Source organism: Mandrillus leucophaeus, unplaced genomic scaffold, assembly GCF_000951045.1.
Source record: "Mandrillus leucophaeus isolate KB7577 unplaced genomic scaffold, Mleu.le_1.0 Scaffold325, whole genome shotgun sequence".
NCBI classification, from domain to species: domain Eukaryota; kingdom Metazoa; phylum Chordata; class Mammalia; order Primates; family Cercopithecidae; genus Mandrillus; species Mandrillus leucophaeus.
In genome coordinates, this window is record NW_012103421.1 from 254,880 (window position 1) to 269,291 (window position 14,412).

Genomic DNA, 14,412 nt, shown 5'->3' on the forward strand with positions numbered 1-14,412 from the left:
AAATCTGTCCTATCACAGTTGATATTAGTTTTATTCAGTTGGTGAAGGAGCTCTCTGACAGGTTTTTCCATTGTAGAGTTTATTTTTTTCTCTTTAAGTACCTTGAGGAGATTTACTAATTAGTGTGCATAAATAATCACATTTAATCTGAAAGGTCTTTGCTTCTTAGATTCTTTTTGCGTATGCCTTGCTTTAGAAGATGAAGAATCTGATCTCTCTTTGTGGTTCAGAAAAACTGGGATAAACCCATGCTCTGCCACTTACAGGATTTTGACAAAATATTGTCCTTGGGCCCAAAGGGCTGGCATCACTGGTGAGCGCATTAGAAATTCGGAAACTCAGGCTTGACCTCCAATTTCCTGAAGCAAAATCTGCACAAGAACTCTAGTTTATTGGACACATTAAAATTGGAGAGACAGCTTCTAACTCACCATGACTTTTCCACCTGAGAAATATACACACCTTATTCATGTGACGTAAATGTAGCACTCAAAAATGGACATGCCTTTGTTGACGCCCTTAATTTTATACTTCATCATCCAGAAAAGTATTGTGTGTACACTGCTTATGTGGATCTTAGGCAATTCTCTTTCCTCAGAGTTAGAGAATATTCTTGTGCTAAAAATTACCTTATTTTATAATTCCAGTCACTTGTATAAGTTAGAACCAGTTCTCTTCACTCGCTCATTTCACCTTGAATCAAGTTAAGAACTCTGCCGAAAGCCACTTGGTAAGTATTTGTTGTTGTTGTTGTTTCTTCTTCAGACACTGTTGACATTCAGGGATGTGGCCATAGAATTCTCCCTGGAGGAGTGGAAATGCCTGGACCCTGCTCAGCAGAATTTGTACAGGGATGTGATGTTGGAGAACTACAGAAACTTGTTCTCCATTGGTGAGGATAACTTCAATACGTAATTCCTCATATGCCCTAAAGAGTTCCTTTCGTTCCTTTGCGGAATGTTTTTCGGGAGTTTCTGCATTGCATGAATGAGTTTCAGATCCCTGCTTTTAAGAAAAACATGGGGAATTGTTGATGTTAAAAAAAAAAATCTTCATAACGTGGTTCATTTTGACATAAACCTTCCCTTTTTTTAACTGATTTGTATCTTTCACTCTAGTGATAATTCCAGAGATTCAGTGGCATGAAATATTGTTGCCCACACCTTAAAGTCAAATTTCCACCCCCAGTGTTTTATTTCAGCAGTACTGAGTGGTGAAACTGAGAACCCACAGATTTACAATACTTACTGAATATTCTAAAGGTTATGTCAGGAAGCATAAGTTTTGGATTAATTTTCTAGAATCTTCTATAATGTTCACTCTACTAAGCACAGTACAAGGTTGGTAATTGGAGAATTTCAGCAAGAGTAATGTCACTTTTTTCTAATAAAACAGGTCTCACTGTCTCTAAGCCAGGCCTGATCACCTGCCTGGAGCAAAGAAAAGAGCCCTGGAATGTGAAGAGACAGGAGGCAGTAGACGGACATCCAGGTGGGTGGGCGTGAACGAAGCAGGTAACCCAGGTGAGAGGTCCAGAGGTCAAGGAGGAAGCCAGAGCCAGAGCTTAAAATGTGGTTTGGGAAGCTCTGCTCTAGTGGAGGTGGTTTCTGAGAGCCTGGGTGTCTTTCTCTTGCTGTCCCCTAGGAGCGTCTTCTGTCTCATTCTCTTAAATTTTCTACAGACTCCGCTTCCTGTTTAGTGATCTTCCTTTATAAAAGTTACAGTAAAAATCAGATCCTCCTCCTGACGAGTAAGGGCCTGTGTGGTCTCATGTCTTGCTCTGCCACTGCTTTTGGGAACATGCATGTACCTGCCTATGTTTGAGGAACTCTGTTAAATGTTTTTTGATTTCCTTTTTGCATCATGTCTGAAGTGTGCAAGAGGCGTGGTGATGGTGTTTGGTTCAGAAATCCCAGAAGTCCCATAAACAGATGTTATGTGCTTTCTGCTTTATGATTTCGTATCCCACAGAGATTTCAAATGGGAGTCTACAGAAATGTATACCCAGCAGTTTTCTCCGAACACTAGGCATCTGCCCAAATATGAGATGATCTAATGTTATTTTACTTCAAAATTTTATTTATTTTTTTTTTAGTGTGAACTGAGGTTGGTCATTTAAACTCTATATTCCCTAACTCCCAACTGTAATAGTTATAATATTATCATTTTATAATTTCTTCTTTTTTAGTATGAGGCTTATCAGGACTGTGTCATTCATAGGTATGTACGTGTATGTGTATGTATATATGTGTGTGTATATATCATATATGTGTGTATATATCATATATCAACATCCTTTTGAAATGATAGGATTTCACTTTTTATGCTGGAGTAATATTCTGTTGCCTATTTACATCATATTTTCTTTATCCATTCATATATACACACACACATATATATACAGGTGTGTCTATATGGGCATATGTGTAACAGATTATTTTAGAAATAAAAACTGTGTGTATATTGTGTACAATGTAATAATTTGATATGTGTATACATTGTGAAATAATTGGTGCAATCACATTAAGGAATAAATCTATCACATCACATAATTACCTTGTAGTGAGAACAGTTCATGTCTACTATTGGCAAATTTTAAGCATACAAAAGATTATTAATAGTATTCATAAAGCTACTCATTAGATTCCCCAAACTTACTCATCTTACAACTGAAAGTTTGTACCTTTTGAACAACAGCTCATTTTCCCCAACTCCAGGCCCTGGCAACTGCCATCGTCCTCTGCTCCTGTGAGTTCAGCCATGACAGATTCCACATCTGAGGGGGAACGTGCAATCTCTGTCTTGGGGCCTGGCTGAGTTTATTTAGCATCATGTCCTTCAGGGTCATCCATGTTGTTGAATAACAGGATTTCATTCCTTTTTTATGGCTAATATTCTGTTGTCTATTTATATCACATTTTCTTTATCCATTCAGCATCCACAAACGTTTAGCTTGTCTTTATATCTTGACAATTGTGAATAATGCTGCAGTGAACATGAGGGAGCAGATAATTCTTCAAGCTGCTGCTTTTATTCCCTTCAGTTATTATATACACAGAAGTGGGATTTCTGCGTTGTAGAGTAGGTTTATCTTTTTTTAATTTTTAAATAACGCCCCCTCCTGGTTTTCATAATGACTCTACCAGTTGAGAACTCTGAGTTCAGAATTGTTTTTTCTGTACATCCTTGTCAACATTGTTGTTAGGTTGCTGCAAAAGTAACAGTGTTTCTTACTATTTAGAAGGCAAAAACCACAATTACTTTTGCACAGCCCTGATATACTGCTTATTTTTTATATCAGCCATCCTAATAGCCAAAAGTTTGATTGTCAGTGGTCTTTGGCGCGCAGAAGCTTTTTAGCGTAATGCAGTCCAGCTTGTTGATACTTTTTTGTTGCTGTACTTTTGGTGCCATATCTAAAAAATGATTGCCAAGACCAATATCAAAGAAGTTTTTTCTCAGAGTTTTTAAGGATACGTGTTTTACATTTAAGGCTTGATTTCAAGTTAATTTTTGAGTATGGTGTAAGAAAAACTGTCTGTTTCATTATTTTGGTTGTGAGTATTCTGTTTCCCCAGGACCAAGTGTTAAAGAGACTATACTGTCTGTGTTGTGTATTCTTCATGCACTTGTGAAAGATTAGTTAAGTGGATATGCATGAGTTTAATTCTGGGCTCTCCGTTCTGTCCCATTGGTCTCTCTGGCAGTTTTCTTCTCTGTTCAGATACCATCCTGTTCTTACTACTGTAGTCTTAAAATGTCGCTTGAAATCAGAAAATATTATGTCTCTTGCCTTGTTTGTTTTCCTATAGATTCCTTTGGCTATGCCAAGTCTATTGTAATAACATATAAATTTTAGAATTCTGTTTTCATTACTGTGAAAAAGGCTGCTGGAATTTGATAAGAAGTTTGTTGAATCTGTGGTCTTGGTCTTTAGCAGAATTTTACAACCCCCTTCCTGGATTCCAAAGCTCTCTTAAAGGCATTTTTTTGAGATGAGGTCTCTCTGTATCACCAAGGCTGCTTCTGAGCTTCTGCCCTGAAGTGAGCCTCTCACCCCAGGCCTGAACAGTTGGGATTGTAGGCGTGAGCTGCGGTGCCTGATTCTCTTGGAAAGGCGTTTCTGCACACAGAACACTGACACGTTGTTGGTGTTGTTGTTGTTGGGGGATATATAAGCCTGGTCCACCTGTTTCACCATTTTTCTATGTCACTCTCCTGTACACTTTCACTTTCTCTTCTGTTCCATTTCAGATTTATCTCTAATTTCAAATTCTAATATGCAGAACAATATGCTAGAATTAACGTGTTATGTCTGAATTAAAGTATTTAGTAAGCACTATTTATTTGTTTATTTATTTATTTATTTTGAGATGGAGTTTGGCTCTTGTTGTCCAGGCTGGGGTACAATGGCACTATCTCAGCTCACTGCAACCTCTGCCTCCCAGGTTCAAGCGATTCTCCTGCCTCAGCTTCCCGAGTAGCTGGGATTTACACACAGGCATGTGCCACCACGCCTGGCTAATTTTTTGTATTTTTAGTAGAGACGGAGTTTGTCCTTGTTAGTCAGGCTGGCCTCGAACTCCCGACCTCAGGTGATCTGCCTGCCTCAGCCTCCCAAAGTGTCGGGATTTACAGGCATGAGCCACCGCACCCGGCAAGCACGCCATATTTATTAAATTATCCTATTTCTTCAATCCGTATATAAATAGTAATATTATTTATTCCCAAATGTTTATTTTATATATCAGTGACTCTCACTATACTTTACGTAATTTATATTTTTCTTTCTTTAGAAATATAAGGCTATTCCTTGCTTCTAAAAGTTGGATGGCAGCATTTTAATTTTGCATAAGAATCGCATCAGTATAGTAAACATATAATAAAAATTATCTTTAGTATCTTCTTACTCATTAAAATGTTCTCAGTAGAGTCTTTTATTAATGATTGTAGTGCATTTTCTGTGAAGTTTCACTGCTGTACACTGCATGCCAGTGATTCAAAATACCTGCTTTTCATGATTACACAGTCACAGTTAAATATTGTAGTTATCTAGGCAAGTTCTTTTTTAATGGTATGTCAGTGTTTCATAGCAGATTTTATGACTAACATCTTAGTGTTTTGTAACTCCGTATTACTGTTTTTATGGTTGAATAATATTCCTTGTATGCAGATGCCACATTTTTTGTGTGTGTTCATCACTTGAGGCTTCCCCCATTTGACTTTTCTGAATAGTGACACAGTAAACATGGGTGTGCAAATATCTCTCCTAAGTCCTGAGTTGCAGTGTGTACTTTTGATATAGATCCAGAAGTGGGATTGCTGGATCATATAATTCCATTTTTAATTTTTTGAAGAACATTTATGCTATTTAAAAAAAAAAAAAAAACAGTCTCACTCTATCACCCAGCCTATAGTGCAGTGGCGCCATCTCAGCTCACTGCAACCTCTGCCTCCTGGGCTCGAGCCTTCCTCCCCCTTCAGCCTCCCGAGGACCTGGAAGTACAGGTGCCCACCACCACACCCAGCTAACTTTTGTATTTTTAATAGAGACAAGGTTTTGCCATGTTGCCCAGACTGGTCTCGGACTCCTGGGCTCAAGTGATCCGCCCGCCTCAGTTTCCCAAAGTGCTGGGGTTCCAGTTGTGAGCCAGCGCGCCTGGCCTATGCTATCTTTCATCATGGCTGCATCCTTTCTTTCCTACCAGCAGGTTACGTGATTTTCAACGTCTTCACATCCTTGACAGATCTGAATTTTTTTTTTTTACAATGGCCATTCTAATACGTGTGAGGAAATAGCTTAATTGTCGTTTTGTTTTGCATTTCTCTACAAATTAGTAATTTGAGCATTCATTCAGGTGTGTTGGGCGTTTCCATATCTTTTTTGAAGAGATTTCAGTTAGTCCTTCATCTATTTTTAAATCAAGTTATTTAATTGTTGTTGTTGAGTTGTAAAAGTTCCTTATATACTCTGAATATTAAGTCCTATCAAATGTGTGATTTCCAAGTATTTTTACCCATTTCCTAGGTGGCGTTTTCACTTCACTCATTATTTTCTTTGATTTGCAGAAAGTTTGAAGTTTGATGTAGTTCAGTTTTTCTGTTCTTTTGTTGCTTATGCATTTGCTCTCCTATATTTTCTTCTAAGAGTTTTATTCTATTTCTGTACCTAAGTATTTCATTTAAAATACTTCTGTGTATGGTGCATGAAAAGACATCACTTCACTTTTCCATGTAGAGGACTCTTCTCCATTGTGTGGTCATGGATACCTTGTGGAAAATTATTTGATTTTCTCCACAAGAGTTTGTTTCTGGGTCCCCTGCTTTGTTTCATCATTTAGTTATCTGTCTTTGTGTCAGTACCACGTTGTTTTTATTTTCGTAGCTTTTTATATGTTTTAAAATCAGAAAGTGTAATGCCTCTTTGTTCTTTTTAAAGAATTTCGACTAGTTATTGTTCTTAAACTAATTTTAGGATTAAAAAATCAAAAAGTACCATTGGGAATTTGATAGAGATTATATTGAATATGTACATTAGTGTGGCCATTATTGACATCTTTAAAAAACTAAATTATCTGACCATTGAGCAAGAACGTGTATGTTCAAGGGCGTTTAATTTCCATACATTTTTGGCATTGCCAGTATTACTTTTGCTTTTGATTTCTAGTTTTATTACATTTTGGTTAGAAAACATGTCATGGGACTTTCATCTTTAAGAGTTATTTGTTGTAACAGAATGCACTTTGTGTATTTGAGAATATTGTATATTATGCTTTTTTTGACTGGAGCGTTCTATACGTATCTGTTAAGTTGATCTGTGTAATTTTCTGTGTGTGTGTGTGTGTGTGTGTGTGTCGGAGTCTCACTCTGTCACCCAGGCTGGAGTGCAGTGACACAATGTCGGCTCACTGCAAGCTCTACCTCTCGGGTTCAGGCCATTCTCCTGCCTCAGCCTCCCGAGTAGCTGGGACTACAGGCGCCCGCTGCCATACCCAGCTAATTTTTTTTTTTGGTATTTGTAGTAGAGACGGGGTTTCACTGTGTTAGCCAGGATGGTCTCGATCTCCTGACCTCATGATCCTCCCGCCTCGGCCTCCCAAGGTGCTGCGATTACAGGTGTGAGCCACCCCACCCGGCCTTGATTTTCTGTGTAATTTTCTATTCTGTGTTGAAAATGGGGTCTTAGAGTCGATAATTATTGTATTTCTGTGTACGTCTTGCTTCACTTCTCTCCATATTTGCTTTATGTATCTGGGAACCCTGATGTTAGATATTAATATAGACAGATAAACAGTTACAGGTTCCTGGTTAATGGACACATTTTGCCATTACATGCTATTAATCTTTATCTCCTGTGACAGTTTTGACTTAAAGTATATTGTGTCTAATATAATGATAACCACCCCACCTGACTGTGGTTACTAATTGCATGGAATTTTTTTTTATTCTTACTTTCAGCCTATTTTTCTATTTAAAGCTAGAGTCTTTTGTAGCTAGCATATTGTTCTTAATTCAGCTATTTTATTTCTGTTAAATAAGTAGGTTAATTTATATTTAAAATAATTTCTGAAGGAAATGAAGTTGCTATCACTATCTTGACTGTTACCGTTTTCTGTGTTTCTTGTAGATATGTTATCCCTCATTTCCTCTTTGACTGTCTTCATTGTTTGTTTTGTTGATTTTGTGTGGACATGCTTTCATTCTTTTCTCATTGTGTTTTGCAGACCTTGTATAGGTATTTTCTTCGTGATCGCCTTGAAAAATGGAGAGTACATCAAACACCTTAAAGTTACAGATTTTAATCTCACAACTTCATTAAATACAGAAACTGTAACACCCTCCAGTGTGCTATTAATGTAACAAATTATTGTATATTTTGTATCTGGTAGCAAAGATTTATGCAGATATTTTTTCAGATATTATGGCAGAATTCTGAGTTTTTTACACTATCATTATGATAGTAAAGTATTATATATCTGCTTATATGCCTTTAACAGAGTTTTATATTTTCATATGGTTTTATAATGCTGTCTAGCATCATTGTCTTTTTTAACACGATGAAGTCTTTTCAGTATTTTTTCTGTATTTTGTAGAGATTGGGTCTTGCTATGTTGACCAGGCTAATTCATAACTCCTGATCTCAGGCAATCCTCCTACCTTGGCCCACCCAAAGCTGGTATTATGGGCATGAGCCACCATGCCTATGCAGCCTTTAGCATTTCTTATAGAACTATACTAGTGGTAGTGAACACCCTCATCTATTTATTTATTTTGGAAAGTCTTTATTTTTCCCTTGTTCTTTTGAAGTGAAATTATTCTAGATCAGGTGTTCTTGGTTAGTAACATTTTTATCATACTGAAATTTGGAAAGTTAACAGCCTTTTTTTCTTCGAATAATGCCTCTACTTTTCTGCTATGTATTTTTTGTAAGACTTCTTTCATGAATATATTGGTTTAGATCATGGTGTTCAATAAATCCCATATTTTAGCTATTTGTTTTGCAGTTTTATTTTTCTGTGTTTTATTTTTAAATCTGTGCTACATTCTGTTTTATTGTACTATTTGTCTGCCTTTATACCAATACCAAACTGTTTTAATTACGGTTGCCTCATAATGTGTTTTGAAGTCAGACAGTGTGATACCTCCAGCATTGTTTCTCTGTTTGAAAATTGTTGGGTGCTTTACAGTCCCTTGAGATGTCTTAGGATTTTTAGGTTGTTGCTTTTATTTCTGCAAAAAGAGGATTCGAAATTTGAAAGAGATTGCATGGAGTTTGTAGGTTGCATTGGACAGCGTGAACATCTTTGCAATATTGAGTATTTCAACCCTTGAACAAGAGCACGCTCAAATGTGTTGTTTAATTTCCATATATTTGTGAATTTTTTGGTTTTTCTTTGTTATTTCCAGTTTCATTTCATTTTGGTCATATATAGTAATGCAGAAGACTTCCGTTTTTTGAAATTTGGTAAGACGTGTTTATTTGTTTAACAGGTGGCCTGTCCTGGAGAATGTTTCCTGAGCTCGTGGGAAGAGTGTGTCTCCTGCCGTGTTGTGTGGGGTGTTGTATCTATGTCTGTGAGGTGGAATTGCTTTGTAGTGCTTTCAGGTCCTCTCTACAATTATTAAGTCTTGCTTTATTATTCATTACTGAAAGTGGGTTCTAGAAGTATGCCACTATTATATTGCTGTCTGTTTCTTGCTTCAATGCTGTAATTATTTGTTTATAAAGAACTTGCAAAACTGAAGCAAGAAATAGCAATATAATAGGAAGTTACTTCAATACCCAAATACATATACAAATATGCACCCACACTTGTCATAGGTTCCCAGTTCATTCCCCCTTCTATTATTGTTTTATGTTCTTGTTTTTTGTGAGCTCTGACTTAAAGTATGCTTTATGAAGTATGACATTTTTTGACTTAAGATGTATTTTGCATAATATAATTGTAATCTCTTCTCTCATTTCATTAACATTTGCATGAAATGTCTATTTCCATCTTGCCACTTTCAGTCTCTTTTTGTCATTAGGTCTCAGGTGAATTTCTTGTAGGTCAGCTATTGTTTGATCTTGGCTTGGTTTTAAATTATTTAGCATATGCCTTTTGATTGAGTAGTTTAGTTCCTAAATAAACAATTTACTGATATGAAAAGATGTACTTTAGCCATTGTATTTTTTTTTACTTGATTCTTGTAGCTTTTTCTTTCTCCCTTTTTTGTGTCTTGTACTTTGTGTAATAAGCTTTGACTTCTTTTTAAATTTTCTTCTGTATGTCTTACAGACATTTTCTTTGTAGTTACCATGGAAAGTATATAAAACATCTTAAAGTTACAGCAAGATATTTTACACTGGCAAATACTTAACCTTAGTTGTATACAAAAATTCTTTCTTATTAAATCTGCCCTCAACTTTGTTACTAATGTCACAAAATCATTTAACGTTATATATCCATTAACAGATATTTATGATTATTTTTCTACTTTCGTCTTTCAAATTTTAGATAATAATTAAAAGTGATTTCTGCACCGTCATTATAGTACCACAGAATTTTATTTTTCTGTGTATGCGTATCTTTTCCATATATTTATTTTGATATGATTATATATTATTTTCTAGCATTGCATTATTTTCAATGGAAAGGACTCCTTTTACCGTTTCTTGTTTGACATGTGTAGTGGTAGTGTAGCCCTTGGTTATGTTAGAAAGTCTTTATTTGTTTTTATTTTGTAGGTCACTGGTTATATTATTCTTGCTTGGAAGTTTTGTGTTCAACAATTAGACTATCTCATCCAGTTCCCTTCTTGCTTCAGCTTGTACTTTTTTTGAGACAGGGATTTACTCTGTCACTCAAATTGGAGTGCAGTGGTGTGATCATGGCTCACTGCAGCCTCAACTTTCCAGGCTCAGGTGATTCTCCCACCCCAGCCTTCTGAGTAGCTGGGAAGCGCAACAGCATACACAGCTAATTTTTTTTGTATTTTTTGTAGAGATGGGATTTCACCATGCTACTCAGGCTTGTCTCGAACTCCTGGGCTCAAGCGATCTGCCCGCCTCAGCCTCCCAAAGTGCTGAGATTACAGGTGTAAACCACTGTGCCCAGCCTGCCCTCAAGGTTTCTGTGGACAAATTCACGGGTAATCTCCTAAGAGCATACATCTTGCTTTGCACTTGCTGCTTTCAGGATTATTTTCTCCTTTGACTTTGGAAACTGCGGTTATAATGTGTCTTATGTCCCTTTTGTTTATACTAGTTGATGTGTTGAGCTTCTTGATTTTTAAATTTTTTTTTCTTACTTTTAAGAATTTCTCAGTAATTATTTCCTTTCATACCTGTTTCTCAGTCTGTTTTTCATACTTTATATCTTTTTATTGATATCCTCATTTTCCTAATTTTACTTAGTTTGCTGTTTTCCCATTTTTACTCATTGAGCATTATTCAAATGGTAATTTTATTTTTTCAGTTAATTTATGCATCTCCATTGTTTTAGGGTTGATTTTTGAACTTTTTTTTATTTCTTTGATTGCACCATGTGACCCTAATACTTTGTACATGTAATCTTTGATTGAGATTCAGGCATTAACAAAAAGCCTCCTGCCACAACCTTTATAATGTGGCTTTCTCCGGGGTAGTCTAAAACAAATTGGGCCGGATTCTAGAGGCCGCTTAAGCCTGTTCTGCAGATGTGTCTTGTGTGGGATTGTGTGTGTATTTTTCAGTTAAAGAGAGTTTCTCAGGTTTCTTCACAGTGCCCTGTAATCACCCAATACACCTGTTGCCTGGTGCTGCTGCTGCAGCCTTCCTGCTGCTGTCACAGGTATTTCCTTTTGGTCTCAGCAGACCCAGCCTGTCACTCAGAGTACCGCCATTTCTCTCAGCCCTCTGTCATGGGCAGAAATCAGTCTTTGCCAAAGCTTCCAAAGGCCAAAAGTAAAAATACTTGCGCCAGTACTTTCTTTCTCTTTTGAAGGAGAAGCCAGGAGTTGAGGATGTACTCTCAAAGGCATTGTGCTATACTGCGGAGGAGCAGGGGCTGTGGGGGGTAAATGTAACACACTTTTTTTCTTTTTATGTGGCTCCTAGCATTGTGCTCACCGGGGATGCTGCAAACTCTGAAGTGGTTTTTAGAGTTCAGATGCATTTTCTCACTAGGTATTGTTACATTTATATGTTTATACAGAAATTAGGGCCTGTGGTATTTTTTATGCCATTTTGCTAATGTATTTGGCATTATTTTACAGATTAGATTCATAAAATATATTCATCTGTGTCTAGTAAGTGGGATACCTTTTTTTTTTTTTCCAGCTATGTCTTCTCATGTTACCCGAGACCTTTTGCCAGAGCAGGGCATACAAGATGCGTTCCCAAAACCAATACTGAGAGGATATGGAAATTGTGGCCTTGATAATTTACATTTAAGGAAAGACTGGGAAAGTTTAGATGAGTGTAAGTTGCAAAAAGATTATAATGAACTTAACCAATGTTCATCAACTACCCATAGCAAAATCTTTCAATGTAATAAATATGTTAAAATCTTTAATAACTTTTCAAATTTGCATAGACATAATATAAGTAATACTGGAGAGAAACCTTTCAAATGTCAAGAATGTGGCAAATCCTTTCAAATGTTCTCATTCCTAACTGAACATCAGAAAATTCACACTGGAAAAAAATTCCAAAAATGTGGAGAATGTGGCAAAACCTTTATCCAGTGCTCACACTTTACTGAACATAAGAACATTGACACTGGAGAGAAACCTTACAGATGTCAAGAATGTGACAGAGTTTTTAAAACTTGCTCAGTCCTTACTAAAAATAGAATTTACGCTGAAGGGGAACATTACAAATGTGAAGAATTTGGCAAAGTATTTAACCAGTACTCCCACCTTACTGAACGTGAGCGTGGTACTGAGGAAAAACCCTGCAAATATGAAGAGTGCAGCAGTGTCTTTATATCTTGCTCAAGCCTTTCTAATCAACAGCTGATTCTTGCTGGAGAGAAGCTCTCCAAATGTGAAACATGGTACAAAGGTTTTAACCACAGCCCAAATCCTTCCAAACATCAGAGAAATGAGATTGGAGGGAAACCTTTCAAATGTGAGGAATGTGACAGCATCTTCAAATGGTTCTCAGACCTTACTAAACATAAGAGAATTCACACTGGTGAGAAACCATACAAATGTGAAGAATGTGGGAAAGCCTATACGCAGTCCTCACACCTCAGTGAACACAGGAGGATTCACACCGGAGAGAAACCCTACCAGTGTGAAGAATGTGGGAAAGTCTTCAGAACTTGCTCAAGCCTTTCTAATCACAAGAGAACTCATTCTGAAGAAAAACCCTACACGTGTGAAGAATGTGGCAACATCTTTAAGCAGTTATCAGACCTCACTAAGCATAAGAAGACCCATACTGGAGAGAAACCCTACAAATGTGACGAATGTGGAAAGAACTTTACCCAGTCCTCAAACCTTATTGTACATAAGAGAATTCATACTGGAGAGAAACCCTACAAATGTGAAGAATGTGGCCGAGTCTTTATGTGGTTCTCAGATATTACCAAACATAAGAAAACCCATACTGGAGAGAAACCCTACAAATGTGAAGAATGTGGAAAGAACTTTACCCAGTCCTCCAACCTTATTGTACATAAGAGAATTCATACTGGAGAGAAACCCTACAAGTGTGAAAAGTGTGGCAAAGCCTTCACCCAGTTCTCACACCTGACTGTACATGAAAGCATTCATACTTGAGAAAAAAAAATACAAAAATAGGCATAGCCTTTAGTATCTGCTTGCATCCTACTTTACATCAGTTCGGACGTAACAAAGTTATTATAAATTTAATTACTATTGAAAGACCTTTCATGAAATATAAGTCTCCAGAGCACACAAGAGTATTTCTTCTGAAAAAAAAGTTACAATTATATTTTATACTAGATGGAAGACTTGCAACAGTTGCTTAAACTTCCAGAGAATTTGTAGAGAAACCCAACAAATATCATAACTGTGGAATAACATTTGTTCAAAAATGATAGCTTAGAAAACATCAGAGTTCATACTAAAAGATATTTTGCAAATACAGTAAATGGGAAAAATAAGCAAAATTCAATTTAAGTAAACATTGGAGGATTTGAAGAAGAGAGGAATAGAGCACGGACACGTTCGGAAATGACAGTGAATCCGTGTGTTGAGTCTACAGAGACATCTCGACTTGAAGTAGATCGTTCATTCTTATTTAAGTTTAAAAGGAGGATGAGACTGAGTTTTTGTAGAGTTATAATTACATTCAAAATACACTTTTTTGCATTGAAAAATGTTAAATTTTTGAAAAGCGAATATTGATGTCTTTTAATCCTCGAATCAGTTCATGCTGTGTCTTCATTTCTGGTGCTGATGTGAAAACACATGGTCAGTTGTTGCTGCATCAGAGATATGAGAAATTCTCTTCTATTAGGTGTGCATCACTGATATACTTGTCCATGAAAGGTGAAAGACACTGAAATGTAAGATGCGTGAGTAAAATCTTGGTAGAGAGGCTCTTTGTGGTTGTTTTATATACTTGTAAGTGATTTATGAGCTAGGTGTTTAGAATAATACTCTTCTGTTAGGGTCACCCTGACCAGAGCATTCCCTTCCCCTCCCACAGGCCTTACAGTACAGTCCCTTGCACTCTCTGCACAGCTACCCCACGGCAAAAGACAAACCCGCCCTTCACCGTCCCCTCCAGTAACTGTCCAGACAGTTACAGGATGCGGTTAACATGTCTGTTCACCTCGCATAACAAAGCTGGCAAAAAACATCTCCAGGATGCAGACAAGACGCCTGCACCCCCAACTCAGCTCCGCCACCCCGACCCAGTTCTCCTGCACCCCCAACTCAGCTCCCCAGCCCCAACCTAGTTCTCCTGCACCCCCA

At 37.0% G+C, this 14,412-nt stretch overlaps 1 protein-coding gene across 8 annotated transcripts in view; it reads left to right on the plus strand.

Annotated features, from left to right (window-relative positions):
* Positions 1–14,034, plus strand: part of ZNF195 (zinc finger protein 195) — a 27,821-nt gene extending 13,787 nt beyond the window's left edge. For 3 of the 8 annotated variants that reach the window (XM_011988182.1, XM_011988185.1, XM_011988183.1), the window contains 3 exons: positions 766–892; positions 1,396–1,491; positions 11,801–14,034. In XM_011988182.1, coding sequence (XP_011843572.1) covers positions 766–892; positions 1,396–1,491; positions 11,801–13,248 — 1,671 coding nt within the window. In that variant the 3' untranslated portion in view covers positions 13,249–14,034. Of the gene's footprint in view, positions 1–765; positions 893–1,395; positions 1,492–10,485; positions 10,633–11,578; positions 11,648–11,800 lie in introns of all 8 variants that reach the window. The other 5 variants (XM_011988178.1, XM_011988179.1, XM_011988177.1 and 2 more) reach the window with 4 other exon arrangements.
* The last annotated feature ends 378 nt before the right edge of the window (positions 14,035–14,412 follow it).